This window comes from Sardina pilchardus, chromosome 5, assembly GCF_963854185.1.
Source record: "Sardina pilchardus chromosome 5, fSarPil1.1, whole genome shotgun sequence".
Classification (NCBI taxonomy): domain Eukaryota; kingdom Metazoa; phylum Chordata; class Actinopteri; order Clupeiformes; family Clupeidae; genus Sardina; species Sardina pilchardus.
The window spans coordinates 33620506-33644648 of NC_084998.1; the positions used below are offsets into that span (position 1 = coordinate 33620506).

General features: G+C 47.9%; 1 protein-coding gene across 1 annotated transcript in view; it reads right to left on the reverse strand.

The window, feature by feature from the left end:
• myo18aa (myosin XVIIIAa) overlaps positions 1 to 24143 on the reverse strand; it is an 85019-nt gene that overhangs the window by 54139 nt on the left and 6737 nt on the right. Inside the window, exons 3-5 of the mRNA XM_062537341.1 lie at positions 4395 to 4484; positions 3818 to 3889; positions 1858 to 1878 (exon numbers count right to left, since the gene is read on the reverse strand). Coding sequence (XP_062393325.1) covers positions 1858 to 1878; positions 3818 to 3889; positions 4395 to 4484 — 183 coding nt within the window. The remainder of the gene's footprint in view (positions 1 to 1857; positions 1879 to 3817; positions 3890 to 4394; positions 4485 to 24143) is intronic.

A 24143-nucleotide genomic window follows, 5' to 3' on the forward strand; every position in this document is an offset into this window, starting at 1 on the left:
TACACCACAGAGAACTCATACACATCCAGAGACTTACTGCACCAACTCCTCATCACTGCAGCAACATCACACAGCCACCAGGGGTGTATACCAAGTACATGGTTTAGTGACAAGCCTGGGGTAAGTTAACTCCCCGCAAGTGATAAACCTCCTAATAGAGGAGACCTATAACCTGACTCTGCATGCACAACAAAGTCAGAGGGCTCTGCTCTTAGCTGGCTTATCGCTCAGACACATACTTTGAAAACCCCACAGAAATCCACGCTATACATCTACAGTATATAGATCAACATATAATCCACACCATGCATGCATCAAACAATCTACAACATTACAACATAAACAACAGGCTTAAATATGCAGGTGTTTCACTAACTGTATATCTGTGTACTGTTGAGTCATGATTAGTCATTGTGGTCTCACAAAAATATGGACACTCGTATCTGCACGTTGACACATATGCATTACCTACATATGCATGCATTTACACACGCGCACGCACACGCACACGCACACGCACACGCACACGCACACGCACACGCACACGCACACGCACACGCACACGCACACGCACACGCACACGCACACGCACACGCACACGCACACGCACACACACACACACACACACACACACACACACACACACACACACACACACACACACACACACACACACACACACACAATGGAGTGTCATCAGTGAAAGTGCCATCACACATATGAACAGGCCAAGACGAGGTGAGGTCAGGCCAGATCATAGCACACACACACACACACACACACACACACACACATACACACACACAGTCAGACCTTAGGTTGCGTGGCGGCCTGGTGAGAGGCCTGCAGGATGGCCACGGGATCCAATTCCGGCTTCGCCTGTAGGGGGCAGTAGGGGTCAGCCACAGGTCAACAACCTTTTCACTTACTGGAGATGAACGGTCACACAAACATGCACACACACACACGCACACCACAAAATCACAACAAAAAGGTCACCAACCAATAACAATGTATCTAGGCTTCTTCGCAATAGTTTAGTCCGCAACACACATGCACACTACAACACGGCAAACAGATGCCACCCCACGCCCCTCGAAAAAAAAACACACAAGAGATACATGCAGCTTCAACCACTTCAATTCAGCACGCTACAAATGGGGCAGGAATACATTTGCTGTTGCTTTCCCAATTTGTCGCTATGTTTTGCCCTTCAAGGCCACCGTACTCCCAGGACTGTAGCTCAAAAGAACACACTGAACTAAGAATAAAAGTCATTAATAGCTTTCAGCGGTCAGATCATCTACCATGTCTCATGACCAATTTCAATCTTCAACAGAATTAAGTGGTAAGATCGGTCCACAGTGTGGAAAACCCTACGTTTGGCACGTGTGTGTGTGTGTGTGTGTGTGTGTGTGTGTGGTGTCTGCCACTAGAGTGTCCCTGACCACTGGCAGATTAGACACAGATCCAGTGCAGGGATAAGTGTTCCGACGTACTGCCTAACAGCAGAATGACACTGGAGTCAGACTGCTTTACAGAGAGGTCTTACACACTGATGTGCAAGACCCCAACCACATGCAGAAGCACAGCACACATGCAATGCACGCACACACACACACACACACACACACACACACACACACACACACACACACACACACACACACACACACACACACACACACACACACACACACACACACACACACACACACACACACACACACACACACACACACACACACGCAATGCATGCACACACACACGCGCAAATGAGCACACACGCATACTGTACACACAGGCACACAAACACACACACACACACACACACACACACACACACACACACAGTACCTTAGCCAAAGCACCATTGGCCTATGGACCAGCAGCATGACCAACAGCACATCAACATGGTGGGGGGGGGGGGGGGGGGGCGGGTCAGGTGGTGGTGGTGAAGGGGGAGAAAGGCAGAGATCAGGGAGAGCACGGAAACAAACATGAGCTCAGAGGATCAGACAGGACAGAAACATTTGGACCCTTTTCTCTGAGAAATGAGGGATTCCCATCATGTCAAAGTGGGGTCAGAAGTCTTATTCCACTCAGGATGAGAACAAGTGGACGATGATGACCAAGAGATTATAAATGTGTGTCATTACTTTTCTCTGGACACAACATGCAAACAGAAGGAGAAAATTGTAAAAAAATTGAGGCTTTCTGATGAGGACTGTCCCTCACTGTTCAAGATTAGATGTGCGGACCGGACACCCTGTTGGTCAGCATCCAAACCAATCGGGGCCAAACCCCCGCGGAGGCCCAGGGCTGAGTGAAAGCCCAGAGTGATTAGCTGACTGGGTGCGCTGGATGTTTATGATGCTTTGGGATTTCTGGATTACTTCTGAGATTGGTTTAAATATAAACCAGGACACACTCCCAACACAATTACAGCCACACAGGGCCACCCAGCTCACTTCCAAAGGGCACTAGTTACCCTACTACTGCTACCTCCTACTGGGACACAACACATCAATTAAGGAAGAACTCCTCTAGATTAACTTAGCTAAATTGAATCTTATCGTCTTACAACGTGTAGTTGGGACACTCATTTAATTTGTGCAACTAGTTTATAATGCACACTTCCTTACACATACTAGCCCACTAATCAACTTACTGAAGCTTGTTTGATTCTTAGCTGATGAAGAAGGTGTGTGTGTGTGTGTGTGTGTGTGTGTGTGTGTGTGTGTGTGTGTGTGTGTGTGTGTGTGTGTGTGTATATATAGCATATAGTGTAACCCTTTACCAAATAAAACACACTGGCATTCACTATATGGGCATTCATCCCCACTGCATACTGCGGGTTACAATCATTCCTTGACAAAGTAGAGGGCAGTGAATGGCATACTCAGACTTGGGCTAAAAATGTAAAGACATTTGACAATCACAGATTTTGGAGAGCCTTTCATATCATCATATCACAAGCATTGCATCATTCCAGAAAGCACGTACTAAAATGGACACAGGTCCACATGTTGCATGTCTCCTAGTGGACACCAGAGCAGATAGGAGAAAGCAGGGACACGCGCACAGATAAAGCAGCTACCAGGGGAACAGACCAAGCGCACGTCCAGAGGAAACCACTGGTGCTAAAGGCCCTGGAGGAACCATCACTTCAGCTATGTCCTCCGGGGCGCACGGACCGGTCAGTCTCCACCACGCTCGCACTCACACCGCACAGAAGGAGGCTGCATCTGGGTTAGCAGAGGTGTCGAGCTTCATCGCCTTAAAAAGGCTGAAATGACTGAACTGAATCTGGATCTGGCTCTGATGTGATCGGATCTGATCTGAAGCGATTCTGGATCAAGAACCAGCCAGAGCCAGAGTGAGTCTATGTACGGGGGCCAAGCGGTGATGGAGACTGAGAACGAGACTGAGTACAGGCTGGGGCCGAGCGACACACACGCACGCGCACACAGAAACCTCATTCCAAACACACACACAAAGATGCAGAGATGCCTCGCTCCAAACACACACAGATGCCTCGCTCTCCAAATGCACACACACACACATACACACACACACACACACACACACACACACACACACACACATACATACACACACACACACACACACACACACACATAGATGCCTCGCTCCAAACACAGCAAGAAGTCAGAGACTGAGAGTCTGTATGTGCATATACAGTAATAGCCAGAGAGAGAGAGAGAGATAGAGAGAGAGATAAAGAGAGAGAGAGAGAGAGAGAGAGAGAGACAGGCGTAGCAAGAGTGATAGAGAGAAAAGAGGGTGAAATTACAGTTTTCTCGAGGGTGAGGACCTCCTTGAGACGTTTGTGGTTCTCCTCTGTAGGGATTAGCTGTGGCGCCACCTACAGGCAGAAGCCCCCAACACACGTGAGGACAGAAAGATTTCCCAAAAGACACAAATATTGACAACGCTCATATTACACCTATTGTGGGGGCATTCAAAGGCAAATACATGGTTTGGTGACAACCCTGGGCAAATTATGAAACGATAGACTCTTCTATTAGGAGACTTACGTCTCAATCCATCGGAGTTACTCTCCCCTGGTCTATGACGAAACCACATATCTGGAATAGCCCTCTGCTGAGCAACAAGCTTGGTAACTGACTAGGTAGAAAAACACTCCTGCTTTTACACAGGCTCTTTTCTCTGCCCCCAGCCCAACCCACCGCATGTTCCATCAGACAGTGGAGGACTCAAAAGACCTCTCAGGGGGCATTAGAGGCAGTTCTTGGTCCCCGCGAACCATAAAGATCCATATTTAACGGGACACACATTTAAACCCACATGGGCCTTCCAATGATTGCATGCATACATATCCAAAATCACACACACACACACACACACACCTGTGGGGTAGAGCCCTGAGACAGTGTGTTCCCGGCTGCGGCTTTTCCTGCCAGGGCAGTGGGGCCACGAGATGCTGCAGCTGCTTTCACCTGCGCACCAACATCACACACAGAGATACACACCACAGAACACACACACACACACACACACACACACACACACACACACACACACACACACACACACACACACACACACACACACACACACACACACACACACACACACACAGACAAGTGCACAAACACACAGACACAGACAACACACACACACACACAGACACAGACAACACACACAAAGACACACACATCAGTGAGCAGAAAGTATGTGGCACACCCCTGTATCTGGGTGATCCCAGGTGCCCCAGCAGGCTGAATAAGTGAATCATGGCTCAATAACGCAGACTGACGCGCTCATGAACACCACTGAGGGCCTAACAGCATTCCACACATAGTCCAGAATGGCTACGTAAACAAACACAAACGGCAAGTGTTCACAGAAAGGTTTTGTTTATCCATGCAACGACACTTCCCACATTCAGATCCGATCCGTCACATTTGCAGACTCATTTCCTGGTTTTAAAAAGGTGTTCTCATGCCAAACACAACTCCGAGAGAATCCTGAGCAGTATCAGTGCAGCTTAAACACTGAGAGAGTGCTAAAGAGGGTCAGTTCAGCAGTCAACACTGAGAGAGTGTTGAAGAATAAAGAGGGTTAAAGTTCACCAAAGCACAGCCACCGCAGAACAAAACCAACATCAGTGTGTCCAAAATAAACTGTCAAAAACTGAACCAACACTGAGCCAAGTCACAAGGGTTATTCATCACACAAACATGAATATAAAGTCACAATGGCTGTACCTGCACACTTCACACACAGGCAAGTCTATTAGTCACACCATCCCCTGGTCCCTCTCAGTCGTACTATGTTGAAGCTCACAAATGGAGTCCAATATTTGGCAAATAGCCAAACAGCATAGTCAATCTGTGCTGTGCACAGTAATGTCCTGTCTATTGACAGAGCTTTATACATTGATTATGCAAGCTTTCCTCAGCTGTGAGATTAAAACACAGGAGTGGGCATCTCCATTCTTTATTCTGCTTTTAGATAGATAGATAGATAGATAGATAGATACTTTATTGATCCCCAAGGGGAAATTCAGAGTAAAGCATCAACTGATTCTGACTCATGGGGCTTGTGGGCACTCAATCCACTGAGTGCGTTCACACATGCCACCAATGCCAGTAACTACAGAAGTGAAATGTAGTATTTTGAGACTCGACAGAGTTCCATTTAAGTAACTGCAGTTATTACACAGGTGGAGTTAATACATGCTTTTAAAAAAATAATAATCTAAGTACGGTCATGATACACGATGCATCTTCTACACGGGCCATTCCAGTAGGAGACATGCATTTAGCTCTCTGTCTACCGGGCACTGGGCACATTAGTCTGGTGAGTCTGTTGAGTGGGCATTCGGTGGGTCAGTTGGCAGGCCGTCTGTACTTTACCTCAGGCTTGCGCACCGCGGAGGGGCGCATGGGGATGAAGCCTGCGGGGGGCGCCAGAGGGTCGGGCTTGGGTGGGGGCAGGAACCCAGACACGGGGGCGAAGGGGTCCTTCTTGGGGAGCGGGACGAAGCCGGCCGGAGGGGCGAGGGGGTTGGGCTTTGGGGCGGGTATGAAGCCCGCGGGTGGGCCTAACGGAGCTTTGAAGGCGGGGATAAAGCCAGGAGGCGGGGACAGTGGGCTGGGCTTGGGAGTGGGGGCGGGGATGAACCCTGCCGGGGGTGCGAGAGGGTCCGGTTTGGGTGTTGAGGGAGCAGGGGTAGCAGGAGCTTGTGCTGGGGCAGGAGTAGGAGGGGCAGGGGTGGGAGGAGCAGGGGTGGGAGGAGCAGGGGTGGGGGCAGACTCGGCCTCTTTCGTCTCCTCTGCAGTCTTCTGCGCCTCCTCTTTCACCTCCTCCTCCTTGCGGTCAGAGTTGCGTGTCCGAGGCCGGTGCTCCTTGGTTCTGGCTCGGCCCATGAGGCTGGCCAGGCCCATGGAGATGTCGTCCTTCTCCGGTCTGCCAGAGGCTGGAGGCCCTGAAGCCGCCTTTGCGCCCTTGGGAACAGAGTTGGCCGCCGCCGCCGCCGCTGCTGGAGTTTGGGGTGGGGGTGGGGGTGGGGGTGGAGGTGCTGGGGGTGCCTCCGGAGGCTCCCTCCTCCCAAAGCGCCTGATCCCCTTCATGTGGTCGGGCGGGCCGCTGCCCTGCGCTGGGCCACCGCTGGTGCTTCTGGAGGGGTCGGTGGTGGTGGTGGCGTTGGTGGCGTTCTTCCCGTCTGCCGTGGGAGCGCCGGAGCTCCTCCTCTGGACGGCGGCGGAGGTAGCGGCGTCTGGCGCGGGGTCACGAGACAGCGGAGACGGAGACGGACACTGGGCACTCAGACTGCCCTCACTGTCCGGCTGCAGTGCCACAGGCACGGCCACAAACAACACAGGAACGGAGGACAGGGGAGAAGCATAAGTATTTAACCATCAATTTACTGATGACATGGTCTATGCTCTTGTCTATGGGCTCCCAAGCACCAAGATATCCAACTAACTAAGATCATACACTGAAAAACCTAAACTCTCTAAACACGAAGAAGAAGGCAGCTAAAGGTCTGTGTGTGCCATCAGACTACTCAGCTATGACTGAGCCCAGAGAGAGAATTCCCCCTGTGTGTATATTCACAAGTTAGCCTACCATAGCTTCACAACTCTTCACAGCACTGTACCCCAATAACTGCATGACAGTAGGCCATTTTTTTCCATTAAATAAAAAAAATATGTAGTTATGCACCAATTGGAAAACATTTTTTGATTGCACAGGAGAGTGGAAGAGAGTGCAGCACGCATCAATTACAGAACTGCTTGCTGGTTATTAGCAAACAATGTTCAGCTAATTTAGCTATTTTTTTTGTAAACAACAAAAACCAAAAGGATGGAGGCAGCAAAGCTAGAGGAGTTATTTCCGATGAGCAAGATGGGTGTGTATGTGCACCATAACATTTATTCCTGCAGGCGCTTTCGTCTTCAATCGCATCTCTAACCTCAGCAAGAAACACAGCCAACCATGCTGCGGATCGGCAGCTTCACAGAGGCAAGATCACAAGCCGAAAACCAAAACTACAGTTTAGGGCCAATGTTTCTGTGCCTACGCCCACAGCCACAGAAAGGAGGTGCAGCTCTCCGTGACATGCCCCTCCTCCCTCCTCCCCTCCCCACCTCCCCACCCACCCACCCCAGACACAGAAACCAGGCCATGCTGTGCCAGGTGCCCTCCTTTCTGTCTCTCCTGAGAGCCCACAACTTGCCAGTGGCCTGAAAGAGCTCTGCCACGCCTCGCCTCCCTCCAGCGCCTCCGTTAATGCCCACAGGCCACAGGCTCTATCAGACACAGATATCTGTGCATGGCGAATGGCGAGAGGGCAATGAAAGGCCTGCACGAGTGAGTGGCTCTCCTCTGAGGAACCGGGAAGCTGTGCGGCCCCGTGTGTGTGTGTGTGTGTGTGTGTGTGGAGTGCTGTGTCTGTGTGTGGAGCGCTGTGCAGCTGGTTGAGATCACAGAAACGGGAGGAATTGCTGTGAAACACGCGCTTCCACTTACGCTTGAAGCTTTGGAGCCTGCCGGCGGGATAACGTCTTTCACCTGGAGGGGAAAGAGGCCGAACGTTATTGAAGCTCTGCTTGAGGAGTGTTGCTGGGGGGACAACACCACATGATGCTGCCCAGTGTTCTCCTTGTAATGTGGTGTTCTTCCTCTCCAATAACCAGACATGGGAAAACTGGCTTCAGAAAGGAACTGGGAGTTTATACCGCAAGCAATGACACAAACAAAGGTGAAACGTAAATGAATGAACTTGCACTGACGTGACACAAAAATGTGCTTATCCATGTGTCTTTCTATGTGCATGATTCACATACACACTACAATAGAAATGAGGCCTAATAAGCTCATGCTTTCCTTTAATGGCCTCAATAGGCACATAAAGTGCTGCCAGTGTAAACTGATACACTGATTCTAATAGAATTCTGATCACTGACAGCCATCAGACCTGTGAACTTATTTTCTGAGACCGGGTTTCCCATCTCTGACAATACCAATTTCTCTGAGATAGAAAAACTAAAAGTGTATCTGTGTACACTACAGTATCTGTGTATAGTAGCCTGGACAAGAACCAAATGTTCTTCTGGAAAACTGCTAACTCAGGTCTATCAAAACAAATGCACATCTATCAAGTCAACCAAAACAAACATAGCTAATAAGGTCTAAACAATACTGTAAATACTGTATAACTACATATAACATATAACTACATATAACAAAACTGTAAATCTACATAACTTGTGAGAGAAATTCAGATAATCAGATTTTCATTGACCTAACTTCAAAGTGACACTGCTAATGCACTACTAAAGGGCTTAAAACTGTTGTGGTCATGATCTGCATGCATGGCGGACTACGAATAAAGCACACAGCATCAAGCAGAAACAAACACACAAACACACAAACAAACGCAAACAAACGCAAACCTCCCTTTTTCTCCCAGAATGAGAAGCGTGATGAGAAAGCCATGACTGATGGCCACAGCACAGGTCATGGACACACAGGGACGCCACAGACACAGGGCACAGGACAGGGGGCAGGACAGGGGACAGGAGGGAGAGAGAGAGAGATGGAGAGAGAAAAGAGAGAGAGAGAGAGAAAGAAAGACAGAAAGAGAAAGGGAATGAAAGAAAGAGCAAAAGAGAGAAGATAATAGAGGAAGAATGAGACAGAGAGGAAGGGAAGCAAAAGAAAAGAGGGAATGGGAGGAAAGCACAGAATGAATGAGGAAGTATAGAAACTGAAGAACATGAGAGAGAGAGAGAGCGAGAGCAAGAGAGAGAGAGAGAGATCACACAGGGAGAAGAGAAAACAGGAGGATGTACAGTATAAGGATGGAGGAGAGATGGAGAGGCTGGTCTTCCCACTAGAGGGGCACTAGGACCATGCGGCGGGCGGAGCGGGGCGCGGCAGGCACACGGCATACAGGGTGAAATGGACAGCTATGGAAGACAGAGCACAGAAGCGGGACACAGCTACGTTACTGGGACACCAACACGGGACATTGTCCGCTCACTAAACCATTAGCATCACTTAAGTAGCATCTGAACCTCACTAAAATTATATATATTTTTGAAATGTTGAAAATCAGGAAACTACAACTCTCCAAGCTCAGTAGCACATGTGCGTACATTACAAATGTACTTGTGAGTGGATTTGATGTACTGCACATGAGCAGTGTGCTCCAGTGAAGACTGCCACATACAGCACAGGCTACAGCAGCCTCTCGCCCGCCATAGCAGCAGTTTTAATCTGCAGTAGAAGTGTGTCAACGTCCCTCTCTAGAACACGCTCTCACGGTCTCATTTAGCTTTAGCTTTCAAACTGACCAAATGACCGGATGTACATTTAGACATTTCCATCGTTCTCGCCCTCCAGAGGTGATCTAAAATACATTTACATTTACATATTGTCCCCAGTAGTCACAACTGACAAGAATTCTGAACAGCTGTGGTTTACCGCCACACAGAACAAGTTGCACTGAACATTAACAACTGTGTGTGTGTGTGTGTGTGTGTGTGTGTGTGTGTGTGTGTGTGTGTGTGTGTGTGTGTGTGTGTGTATTAAGTTTTAAAAAACATTGAAACATTGAAAACATTTTAAACTTAAAAACATTGATGTTGATGCCATATATGTTAGCATAGGTTTCTACAAAAGTAAGACTTGCAACTCTCAACTAAGTTGAAATAAAGCTTGGGGACATTCGATGGAAGTACTTGAACACAACAACACAGTAGTGAGAGTCCTGAGCAGTACAGTGGAAAGAGCGCACTCCAGCACTGCAGCAGCACATGCCCCGACACTGATCAACAAGCACTGCCTAATCTGGGCTACGAGCTTCATCCCAACAACACCACGTGCAGATGCAACACACACACACACACACACACACACACACACAAGATAAGACAATAACTGAATACATTTCATTATTCAAAACACTTTTCACAAAACTGACCTTACTATGAGTGGTTATCTTAAATGACACAGGCTACTGAACAGCATTAGTGCTGTTGAACTGTGCTAAGTGGCTCTCCTCTCTCCACACAGAGCTGGCCCGTTCAAGCCCCAGTACGGCCCAGCACGCCGTGTTAGCCTGTCTCTGGCCCAGCTCTCACCAGCGTCCACTCCTATAAATAGGGTCCGCACTGGGGCAGGCCTTCAGCTCCTCAGCCTGGCCTCACTCACTCACTCACACACACACACTCTCACTACTGGGAACCAGAAGCGCTGTTCTTATCTGCTCCTCTCTCCAGGCATACCTTAGCTGGGTGCGCTGTGCCACTCGAGGCCGTGGCTCTCTAAAGGCCCATTACCTGATCTCCAGCGTGGCACCAGGGCACCCGTATGAGGAGACGCCCGGGAGAGAGGGTCCAGCGAGGGGTAGTTTAGTCCGACGCTCAAAGCAGAGGGTGGGAGTCCAGTCCAGACAGCGTCAGCAGAAGTTGGGGACGGGCTATGTGTGTGTGTCTGTGTGTGTGTGTGTGTGTGTGACACGCTGAGAGCTCAACGGCAAGACGCACAGCGGAAGGGAGGGGTGAGGGGTGTGTGTGTGTGTGTGTGTGTGTGTGTGGAGGGGGAGGTAGAAGGACAGCTGCAAGGGTCCTGGGGTCTATAAATAGCAGACAAACAGTGCCATGGCAGCCCCCTTCTCTCGTCACACTTCCCCCAGGCGCAGTGCTTCAGTATGGGGGGGGCAGTCCTGACAGCCCCCCACCCCCCCAGTGGCGGACCAAGCCCAGTGCATACCTTCAGCAGCAGAAAAAGTGCATACGTGAGTGGGTGTGTTTCAATGCGCACAGGTCTGTATGGATGTCTATGTGCAAGAGTGTGACGTGTGTATGCAGGTGTGTGCATATCAAAACAGCTATCTGAACGTAGAAAGTAAGTAGACACTTTTCAAACCTACTGGACGATTCTTGTGAAGAAGCAGAAGCAGTTAAAGGAACCTGCTAACCTCTTGGGAGATGAGATACCCGCCATCTATCCACTGTCTTCTCTGTCTGTGCAATTACGGTGAAAACCCACAGCAGGTAACGGCCGACTTTTTTGGAAATTTGTTTATTTGCTCTCTACCCCTGAGCTAGATAAGAGGATATGTAACTTATGTTAACATGCTCTCTTTTATCTATAGATTAGCTATGTTAGCACGACTTTAACTAGCCGACTGGTTAGGTGGACACTGATGTCAATCACTATGGTTACCACAGCACAGCCAACCACAGTGGCTACCGAGTGTGCCCCACACATAACGCTCCCCCTTCCCCACAGTTCTCTCACTACAGTTCCCCCATACCACAGTTGTTCTAATAAATTAATCTACATAAAAAAAAACTTTGGCTGATAATGTAGGAAGAAAATGAGAAGCACTGAAGTGCTCCTCTGATGCTTCTTTGTGGGTGCAGTGCAGTCTGAAGTACAGACCAACTCACCTGCCATTTTCTTTCTTAAGGTGAATAAGGTCTCTCTTACTGCTTTAACTTTCTGTTGCAATATCTGAGAAAGATGTTGACTCTGCCAGAAATTACCCCCTACTGCCACAAGGGGGCCAAGGGCTTCAACAAGTTTAAACTGACTCACACATGGAATCCAGCTATATCTTTTAAAAGTGTGTGTATCTCTGTCTAAATATGTAACCTACATGGAAATATGTCTGTGGGGAAATTTCTTTCAGTGAGAGAAAAAATTACTTCTACCACCAACATCAATCAACTACCCCTCCCTCTCCATGCAGACAGTGAGATAACATGCCAGCCCTCTGCTGTACATAGGCCACACACACACACACACACACACACACACACACACACACACACACAAAGAGCTCATGCGTGCTGAAAGGGGAAGGGTGATCAGTCAGTTGTTAGGTCAGAGCGAGAACACGGGAGAGCATTGTATCACACACGCAAGGTCAGAGGCGCCACACGCTCCGGCCAGTTCTGCTGGACGGACCGCCATTCAGTCTCCATCAGGTCCCATTCAGAGTAAGTCAGCCAGAGTTACACACACACACACACACACACACACACACACACACACACACACACATTCAGAGTAAGTCACCCAGAGGTAAGCTGTGACTGAACATTGTGAGACTGAATGAATGAATGAATGAATGAATGAATGAATGAATAAATGAATGAATGAATGAATGTTCTCTCATACAATTCATTCATTCATTCACACATTCATCACTCCATCCATACCAGTCTCAAAACATACCAACATACCTTCATTCATTCATTTATACATCCACCAATCAACCCATCAATACCAGGCTCACAACATGCATGCGTTCATTCATTCATTTACTATTTTTTAAATTTGTTCATTCAATCATTCGTTCGTTCACTTGTTCGTTCATTCATTCATTCACCAGTCAGTCAGTACACATTTCCACACTAGCCTCAAACACACATTCATTCATTCATTCATTCATTCATTCATAAAAACTGGTATCAGGCCCATAAGATGAAGCTACAATCCCAGTCAGGACACATGCTCTGGTCAGCAGTATGGTCTGGTGTGCCCTCGCTGATCCCCAGTAACACAGACACAGACTTCACTCGTCGCTTTACACGGTCACAGACAGACATTTCCTCGGTCAGTCACCACACAAATAGGTTCACTACAGGAAAGCTTGTGTGGACATGTGGACTTAACAGGGTCACAAGAACTCAAGGGATTTGACAGGAAGAGGAAAGTGTGTGTGTGTGTGTGTGGTGTGTGTGTGTGTGTGTGTGTGTGAAAGAGAGTGTGTCTTGGCACACTATCTGCCCCCTGATATGGAGTATCTATGAAAGTAAAGTGAAGTAAAGTAAAGTAACCAACACCAAACTACTGACTGAGACACAAGTGTCTGTCAACCAGCTCTGCAAACACCAACAACTCTCAAACAAATCAGAACCATGAAGACATTTTGGTTTGTTTTTTATACTACAACATACTCGTCACAAACATCACCTGTGAACATAGAAAATGTTTTGTTTCGATAAAGCAATTCTCAAAAACTTTCTGACCAGGATGTCTGTTTATCCCCCACCCCCTGTCCTGAGAATTAACAACCCCCAGCCCCCCAAAACAAGTAGAGACATTAGTTAGCAGGGCAGCCATTACAATCCCAACAAACTCCCTTTAACAGCACAGGTGAACAAAATAAGCCGATGGAACTGAGGATGTTCCAAGTACATGGAAACCTGAGTAAGTAACCTGGAATATGAGGTAAACCCCTAACAGCAGAACATCATGGCTTTGTTTTGGTAGCAGAAGACCCTCTCTTTGTAGTATTTATTACAAGTTTACTATGAGTTAACTCAACCAGGTTTGCCAGAGGTGGAAATCGACATATATGTGGCATTAGGGCTGTGCAATTAATCAAATGAATCAATTAATCATCAATTATGACTTCCAATGATTGTGAAAATCATAATGAGCTATGAGTGATACGTTAGTGAGGTTCTCCCTTCAGTGTAAAGTGCTTTGGGTGCCTGGAAAAGCACTATGTAAATACAATGTGTTGTTATTGTTGTGTTGTATAATCCAAATATAACCATTATTTTACTGCATTCTGTTGTAACCCCAGTGCAATCCCTCTCCTTTACAGTGGTAACTGTTGCATACATTATCTTTTCTGCTTTGCTTAGATTTCAATATTGATCAAAATAATAAAAATGCATGTCATGCCCTGAGGAGGGCTATCTGTGCCACTACCCGTGTGAAACAGAGGCTTTTTATACTTTTTGGATAAAGAAGAGTGCCTTGGTTTCCATCCTTCATCAAATTACGTTTCTATTCCCTACACCATATTTTTTTATTAAAAAGAGGAAAAAATCCATAGTTCAACAGCCCTCTTTTTTATTATTCTTTTATGTTTTGTTTGTTTGAGTGTTGTACTTTGAGAGCAAAGTTAACTGGAGTCAAATTCCTTGCTTGTTTACGCAAACCTGGCCAATAAAGCGGATTCGGATTTGGATTCGGATTCGGATTCTACTTGTTATGCTCCTGGTGCAGTCCAACTTTGTTGCACGTTGTTGGTGGCACTGTGATAAGACTGCAGGTTTTCTACAGGGTGGTCTGATGTGGCCCTGGTAACTAGGCTAGGATAGAATGCAGGGGACAGGGGGGGCAGCCCACAGAACGCTAAGCTGATTAACGTTCCAAAGACACTGACCACACAACACAGAGAGTCTCCCTTACCCTCCTACGCACACACACACACACACACACACACACGGTCTGTGTAGTAAACACACTCTGTGATAAAGTCTCCCAGGTTCAAACAAGCTTGAGGTCAGTGTGGGGGTGGATATAAACACTAAATTGGACTGTGATGATGTACACACACGCACACACACACACACACACACACACACACACACACACACAAAACGCTCCCCACAAATGCATACACAAACACACACACACACACACAAACACATGCGTATACACACACAAAAACACACGCCCGCACACACACACCAACAAAAAAACACACGAGTATACACGCACATGCACTCACAGAGGTGCACCAACATAAAGAAGCACTTGTGTGTACTGTGCCACCACAGCAGTGACTGGTCTTCTCTAGCGTAGCCGCTACGTCTAATGTCTGCACTAGAGCACAGCGAGGATGCCAGCCTGGCACATTACCTTGGAGTGGAGGCCTCCGCCGCACAGGGGGAAGTCAGTCTCAGGTAACCAAGAGGGCATGACTGGAATAGCTCAGCTATTAATGATGATGGGCCTGAGGCCTGCACTCACACACACACACACACACACACACACACACACACACTCCTCTCCTGCATCACCTCCACCTGACGCAGCGCTGCTCTCGACAGCACTATTTTATCACGCTTGGTAGCGGTAGCCACCAAGGACACTAAAGACGAGACCTACTAACCCCACCCAGAAGACGAGACTTACTGACCCCACCCAGAAGAAGAAGGGCAAAGGCGACGTGTCCTGCTGACCAGGGGTCATCCGCTCAAAGGTGGGGGTTCACATTGGCTCTCTCTAGCCCCGCCCCCCCTCTAGTAGTGACCCTTCTAATCTGGCCAGGCCCCTCCTCTTTTAGCGGCGGTCTATTCTTAGAGTGCCGCGCTTTAATCCCGCCACCGTCACGGTGGCTAATGCTAATACGGTATGCAGTGTGTGTGTGTGTGTGTCCCTGTGTGTGTGTGTGTTTGTCCGTGTCCGTGTGTGTGGCTGGATACACTTGACAAACGATGGCAGACATTAATCCAATGGCCGACACCCTCGTTGCTCAGGCGTCAGTGTCACGGAGTTAGATGGAGCAGGCATGGTCACCTGGATTAGCCCCAGCAACTCCCATAGCACACAGAGACCATCCAGGAGCACTGGAGCACTCAAACAAACACAAACACAAACACTAGCATCCAAACCAGGGGGCCTTGTTCCTACACAGAAACTCCCGTGCAGTTTGAATTCTGCGCCTGTGTCTGCGTCTTTTTTTCCCCCATCAACACACCACAAGTGAATAGTGGCATTCAAACACGCTCAGGAGAGGCAAACAATACACCTGCACATGACAAAATCTCCACAGGCCACACACACACACACACACACACACACACACACTAACCCACCACGCCTACCTGCCGCAGGTGCTGCAGAGAGGGGAGGCGTTAACACCACACACACACGCACAAAAACTAACCCACTGCGCTGCAGATATAGAGATATCGATCTGTTTTGACTCTCAAGATCACGTCTCAGACCTGTTGGCACTCCTGTGTTGTGAAGGATTAAAGTACCGTTGCTCTGACTACAGGACATGGGTTTCTCTAAAAAAAACCTGACATATCGAGTCGGTTTCTCAGAAATGGTATCATCATCAGATACTGTACTGGCGTAATACGATCAGTTTTATGTCTTCCGTTTCGTTTATGTTTTCATCCCTAAAAGGAACACAAATAACACAAAAGAGCTCCATTTGGGATTAAAATTACTGAAATGACATGGAACATACTGACAGATTTAAAATAAATAAATAGATTAATAAAACACACTAACAAAAAGACTCACTGGAGCTCACTCCAGACAACCGGACTTCTCAGATTGACCTGGAAATCAACAGCTGGCTGCAATAATCTGCAGAAGTGGGGACATGAAACGTTGGCGATGACCTCATGTGAGATTTAAACTGCCCTTTCCAGCTAGCGCAGGGTTAAGCCACGAGCACAACAGCAGAAATGCAGCTCATGCCACAGCCTGGGAAATGTACAGAGTACTGTACATACTGAACAGATACTCTGGGTAAATGTAGAGAGTACATACTGAACAGATACTCTGGGTAAATACCCAGAGTACATACTGAACAGATACTCTGGGTAAATGTCCAGTGTACATACGGACTAGTATTGTACACAAGAGACATAAAACAATAACATAATGTCAACTCCTCCAGCTGTAGAGAAGGATGTAAATGCATCATTAGTAGAGTAGGTGCATAATTATTACACATGGAATAGTGTGTGGGAATATCAACTTCCCTTCCCAAAAACCTATAATCTGTATTCTGCATTCCAGTGACAACCTTTCACCTGTAAAAACACAGCAGTCCGTCCCACTAGCACTTCAGCAGAGAGGTTGAGCAAGAGGCCCAGTACATTCAGAGTCCCTATGGACTTTGCCTTGGCCATGGCAGACACTGGGAGGATTTTCTGTACAGTTCACACAGAGTGTTATCTCTGGAGACCCAGCCCAAACTACAGACGCCATAATCTCACATCTCGGCTTTAAGATGGCACGGGGGACCTCCGACAGACGGAGATCAGAACGGGTTCAGTCTTGTTTGCCTGGCATATTTGGCCAACTTTGTCATGCAATATCCAAATAATCCCAGCAAAGCCACTTAGTCCCCCCTGACACTGTTTTTCTGTTTCAATTCCCATCTTCCATCTTGGTAGCTACTTCTAAGGGTAACATACTTTGCCTCTTAAAACGAGTTTGTGCTCAGAAAAGCAAGATGGACACTAACTTCCAAAACAATCTCCTAGCACAACTAGAGCTCTACTGATGCTGCTGTTAGCTCTGCAGTGCAGTGGGAGTGGGAGCACAATGGGCTCTCTGATGGGAAGGGGAAATGCAAAAGCCCTGTCCCCAGGGAATACGCAAATAAGATGCTCAACTCAACACCTACTAGAACAGGTGCAGGGAAAAGAAACCACATTAGCATCTTTTTACCCTCTTGTTTGTATCAAACCATCTGACTTTTTTTATTTGGTCTGAAAGTGTGTATGTTAGAAATCAAGTTTGTTCATTTCCGACAGGTTTGTTACCATGGTCACAACACCACATGAGCAAGTCAACAGGAACATGATGTATAATTCAGAGTTTAGTAGTGACTTATACGGACATAATTAGCTACACACGACTGACTGACATGTGACTAAAGTGCTACTGAAAACTGGATGGAGCCGGAGATCTCAATGTTCCTAGTTCCAGTTAATCTAAAATAATAATAATGCCTGAAGCAAGTGCCACAGACATTCTTTGCAGAACTGAAAATAAGTCAGCGAGCGAGCGAGCGAGCCAAGGTTTTAGTTTCCTAGTGCTGCCAAAGCCCTGACCCGAGGTGCCCACCACAGCCACGTGCTCCCGACTACCCACCAAGAGAGAGAGTGTGTGTGTGTGTGTGTGTGTGTGTGTCTCACTGGAAATACAGACGAGAAAGCTTCCTGTTTCCCTGCAGAGACCGCTCTGGGCTCTATGGGCAGTGCAGGGCAGTGCAGCTGGCTGTGAAGAGGAACCCCCTCACCCCACCCCACCCCCGGACAATGACCTGAGGGCCAACACCGGGCCAGAACTCAGCAGAATTTGGGCCGGTGCTGGCAGCGAATACAAGAAAAAAATTACGCCACTTAGAGACGGAAATGAGCTGACAGATTGAATGGGCTGGGGGATTGAGATGAGGACGAATATGGCATGAGAAGAGGGATGGGGGTCAGTGTGTGTGTGTGTGTGTGTGTGTGTGTGTGTGTGTGTGTGTGTGTGTGTGTGTGTCAGTGTGTGTGTGTGTGTGTGTGTGTGTGTGTGTGTGTGCACCATGGATGGAGTCCAACAGACAGACACTTCCTGTGTTCGGCAGCTGGTGTTCAGCCAAGATTATCCATTACATAATCCCATCTAATCCAACAATTAATTAATGGACCCATTCACAAGATGTCTACCCCAGAGCTTGCAATGGCCAGCTCCTTACCCATAGGGCGTAATGAACACATGGACACAAGGCTGCTGCAAAACATTTCTGTGTGTGTGTGTGTGTGTAAGTGACACTCCAAACCAGAGCCCAGAACAAAGCAGAGAGGAGATTACACCATTGATTCTGATCAGAATGTTTACCTCCATCCACACTCCTGGCTGTGCAAATACAGCACAGGGCGACTGAAGTGAAGTGAATATGGGTGAAATAAATAAAAATGTAGACCTATTTATTTTATGGTATCGTATATAATGAATGCCTACACATCCTGCAGTCGTCGGTCTTGGATACTTGTGTCATCTGAGAGTGAGAGTGCGAATAAAGCCTACCTTACACTGATAAGATTTGGGAAAGATTCTTCAAAGATTGTAGTCTTTTCACTAATGCCCCTCATTCAAACTTTACTCAAAAGACTACAGTCTTTCAAGAATCTTTCCCAAATCTTGCCAGTGTAAGGTAGGCTTAAGCATAGGTTGACTAATGGGGCACGACTGTTCACCTGCATTTGCAGCTGACTGAGGGCTTACTCACCTGCGCCTCGTTCATGCCCCGCTGGGTGTGGCATCGTGTTGCGCTTCAAAACACGGCCCAGAGTGGAGCGGAGGCATGTGGAGGCGCACGGAGGGAGGACCTCACAAGCCAAAACCTGCCAATCAGGTTTGGTGAAGCCAATGGATGGAGCACCAATAGGGAGACCCTCAGAAGGCCAACATGATTCGGGTGTACGCAAGTAAGCAAAAAAGCTGTGATTCTGATTCTTAAATAAGTAAATATTATTTATGAAGCACATTTACAACACTGACCAAAAGCTGTGTTAGAGAAAAGGACAATGCATGAATACAGACATAACAATGCTAAAAGGACAGGAAGAGCCATGGAGAAGAGCTGTGTTTTGAGCCTAGATTCAAAACTAGTGAAGGGACCATAACTGCCTTCATGGTTCAAATTCAATTTATTGTCCCACGATGAAATTTCACGACGGCTATCACTTGTGCTGCATCTATTCAGAAAGCATTCTACAAACATATGACACAGGATACGATATATGGAATAATGCATTGGCCAGGATATCACACACTACATAATATAACATACAGTATGTGAAACAGATCCACTTTAAGGTGCCCAAACGAACCCACCCTACACTCACTGCACTGTAGAGCTGCCTTGATCTAGATTTGCATTGCAACCGTAGGGTCTTTAAATAGAACAGTGAGTTCTAGGTCAGTTCCACGTGCCACCATTTTCTACAGAGCCTCTCTGTCATGGTCACAGCAAGTAGGACACCCCAGATAGCTGCTGACTGGTTCTGGCCCGAATCTGACCCGGATCTGGTGTGAACGCAGCCAATCAGGCCCACAGGTGGTCTGAAGGTATCCAATCAGGCCCAGATGTGGTTTGAAAGTAGCCAATCAGGCCCACAGGTGGTCTGAAAGTAGCCAATCAGGCCCAGATGTGGTCTGAAAGTAGCCAATCAGGCCTAATTGTGGCCTGAAAGTAGCCAATCTGGCCCAGATGCAGTGTAACGGTAGCCAGATGGTACATAAAGTAACGTGCTAGCAAAAGGCTCTAGGACCTGTGGGTTTTAGCTCACTTGCTACTAGCGCACTTGACTCCCAGTCGAGGTGATGCAAATTGCGGGTTCGAGTTTGGCCGCGTGCAACCACACACAGCTATTCTCCTTCACGTCCCTCAGTGGACCTTGGACTTGAGTGCGCTGGGAAGGTAGTGACGGGTGGGGCAGAGAAGGGAGAGAGGAGAGAGATTTGCTCTGAGATCCCTGACTGGCACCAGTGTACCGGGGTGAGGCTAATGAACTGAGCCGTGTGGGAACTTCATTCTATGATGCCCCTGGAGTTACACTTCACCAGAGATGTACCACATGCAACAGATGTGCACAGTCCATGTGGTTTAAGTGTGCTTTAGACCGCTAGTTCCTTTGGGCTAGCATTGTAGACTTATAAGACCAGACTTATAACCTACATTTGCAGGTTCGCTTTCTGAGTAGACTTCTTACAGCACAGGTTAAACCCGACGGGTTAGCAGGCGTTGCTTAAAGTAGCCTAAAGGTACCAGACAAACCAGTGTTTTTGCCTGAGGGATGTCAAAGCAGCACCCTAAAGTGGTTTGTTCATCATTCCAATTCACAATTGACTAAATTACGATCTTAAATGTCACATTGCACAATAAAACAGAAAGAAATGCATCACCCAGAGCCAAACTGATTTACAGGAACTTGGCATCTGAGCACTTATCCAATGCCACTGCTGCAGCGAGAGAACAATAACAGGATATTGTGAAGGTTCTGATGCCAGGCGGCTCACTCTGGGTTTTTAGAACCCAGCTGGCAGCATTTCTGAATAGAAGTCTGTTGGACACCCAAGAGCAGCGTGCCAAGAACAACCAAAGAGCCGGCGGTCTGCATAAAATTCAGGAAACTGAAACTCTTGGGTTTATTGCCTATCTGACCCTTAGACTGGGAATTCTTTGCAAAGTGTGAGTGACAAGACCTCATATTTGATCCTTTTCAAAACACATCAATGCAAAAATAGGCCTGGACTTGATCCTTTTCAAGACATTTGAGTTATGAAACGAGTCTTGATTCCAACAGGTGTTGTGGTAGCTCGAGTTCTCTGTAGTGGAGTACAATGTGTTCTGTCATGTTTTTGAGATGAACTAAGAGTGTCCACTTTTCGTGATTCAGCATCAGGAGACACACCTGGTCGTTCGTCTTCACGTCAACCACAGATTCTGCTACAACTGCTTCAAATTCTTCTACTATTCACACAAAAATGCTAAAACAATTCCTAGTATCTACAGGCCTGCTCTTCAGCCACTGGGAGAGGATGACCATGGAACATGGAAGTTTTAACTTCTGCTTGCATTCTATAAATACCACAGTATGGGCCAAGCCCTCTCACACACGGACACACCTGCACAATTACCCAACACCCCTCTGACAAAGACAACAGGAACGCCAGGTCTCTGAGACACTCTCCTCTCCTCTCCTCTCCTCTCCTCCCCTCTCTCTACTCCCACTCCCTCTCCCCCTCTCCTCTCCTCTCCTCTCCCTCGCTCCTCTCCTCTCCTCTCTTCTCCCCTCCTCTCCTCTCTTCTCCCCTCCTCTCCTCTCCTCTCTTCTCCCTCCTTTCCCTCCTCCTCTCCCCCTCTCCTCTCCTCTTCCTCCTCTCCCCCTCTCCTCTCCTCTCCTCTCCCTGGCTCCTCTCCTCTCCCCTCCTCTCCTCTCCCCTCCTCTCCTCTCTTCTCCCCTCCTCTCCTCTCCTCTCTTCTCCCTCCTTTCCCTCCTCCTCTCCTCTCCTCTTCCTCCTCCTCCTCTCCCTCTCCTCTATCCTTCTCCTCTCCTTCTCTCTCCTCTCTTTCTCTCTCCTCTCCCTCCCCCTCCTCTCCTCCTCATCCCCCTCTCCCTCCCCCTCCTCTCCTCCCCCTCCTCTTCCCCCTCCTCTCCCTCTCTCCTCTCCCTCCCCCTCCTCTCCTCCCCCTCCTCCCCTCCTCTTCCCCCTCCTCTCCCTCTCTCCTCTCCCTCTCTCCTCTCCCCTCCCCCCTCCTCTCCTCTCCTCTCCTCTCCTCTCCTCTGAGGCTGGTCTAAATGAGGCTCTGCTGTCTATACCACACCGCTGGGGTTGGCAGGAAGCCTGGTCATGATGCTCCCATCACCCCTGCTTTAGCCCCACATCCTAATGGCCCTGAGTGTCCCTCTCTGCTGTAGCTGCCCAAAGCAGACCCAAGAGTGAGACCAGACCTCTCTCTCTCTCCCTCTTGTGTTTCCTGTATTCCAGTAATACCTCCTCACTTCTAAACCAAGAGCAGCCAGGTCAGGTGACAGTAGAGCATTGGCCCTGTCCCACAACGGGAAACAAAGTGAAACGAAATTCCAGCATCGGCATTCATCTGAGCCAGACCAGGATCCTCATGTAGGAGGATGAGATATAGTGACCCTCTCCACGTCATATAAATGCTTTATGCATGTCAGAGCAGGACTTTTGAAGTTATGTAAGTGTGGACATGCACAGACGGACTGACTGACCCGATTACAATCCCCACCACTGAGGGTAGCAACAAAGGCAGTTGGAGTTTGCCCCACAATCTGCTTCAGCAGGGCAACGGCTAGGCCTAAGCTAACCACCCTGTGTCCGCTCACCTTAGCTGACACACTTCTCAACTCTGTTTGAGGTGAACACAGGTTGTGACCTCTGGAGTCCCGCCCCACCTACAGATGCAGCTGTAGTAAACCAATCACAGCCCAATAATACAGCATGTTGATTTTATAAAGATGAGGTTTACTGACTATAAAAGGTTATACCAAAGTTATTAGACTGCGTAAACCTTGCCTGATCTGCCGGCGATTTGGATTTCACCCTGCATCTCAGTCTGGAAACATGCACATATATCTCTCTTGCTTCCTGTCCACATCTTCTTGGTCCAATAACAATCTAGCTTATCCAAAAGGTGCACCCAGATTGTTGGTCTGATTGAAGGACTATCTAAAAGTGTACATTTGAGTCTTTTGAGCTATGCCTGTTGATTACGCCTCTTGTGCAGTAGAAATAAAGTGCAGACTCCCCAGACTAATGCTCAGTCTTAAAAGATTGAGCTTAGTATGGTGATAGCCAGGCTACAAAGTTATAGGAATCTGATTCAAATGATGTAGGCTAAACAAGATCATTTTAATGACTCTTAAAGTCCAGAAAGGCTGTTAACTGGCTTCATAAAAGATCATGTGGTACACAAACACTCCCCTCTACACAGCCGCAGCAAGAGTTGACCTTTAGCAGATCAGAATCCAACGGAAGCGGAGATCATAATCTGTGACTGAACTTCCAGGATGTCGGACAGCCCCACAGGTGATGGGCTGGACACAAGAGGAAGTGTGTGTGTGTGTGTGTGTGTGTGTAATGACCAGCACTAACGTAAGAGGGGTCAGTGGGTCCAGAGCTGCACTGTAGCAGTACGAAGGCGGATGCCGTGTGTAAGCCAACCATCACGTGAACATCACAGGGGCCTCAACATGAGGTGGACGATCCTGTGACTCACAGCTGGTGCCCTGAGAGGCAAACACATCTTCCCTGGAGTAAACGTTGATGTGATATGAGCAGGTCTGGTGCCATAGAGCATCCCAGTACACAGAGTATCCCAGTAGCCAGATGCCAGAGTCCCCAGAGCATGTGGACCACGGTAAGCCTCTTAACTCAAACACTCACTCACTCAAACACCCCCACTGAACCAGAGAACTACAGAAAACATCTGGGGACGCTATGGTTTGCCTCACAGTGGATTCTGGGAAACGTAGTGTACTTCAGATGCAGCAAATCTTAACAGCAAAAGCCTCTTACACTACCAAAGTATAAGTGATGATTATTTTTGCCCCCTTTTG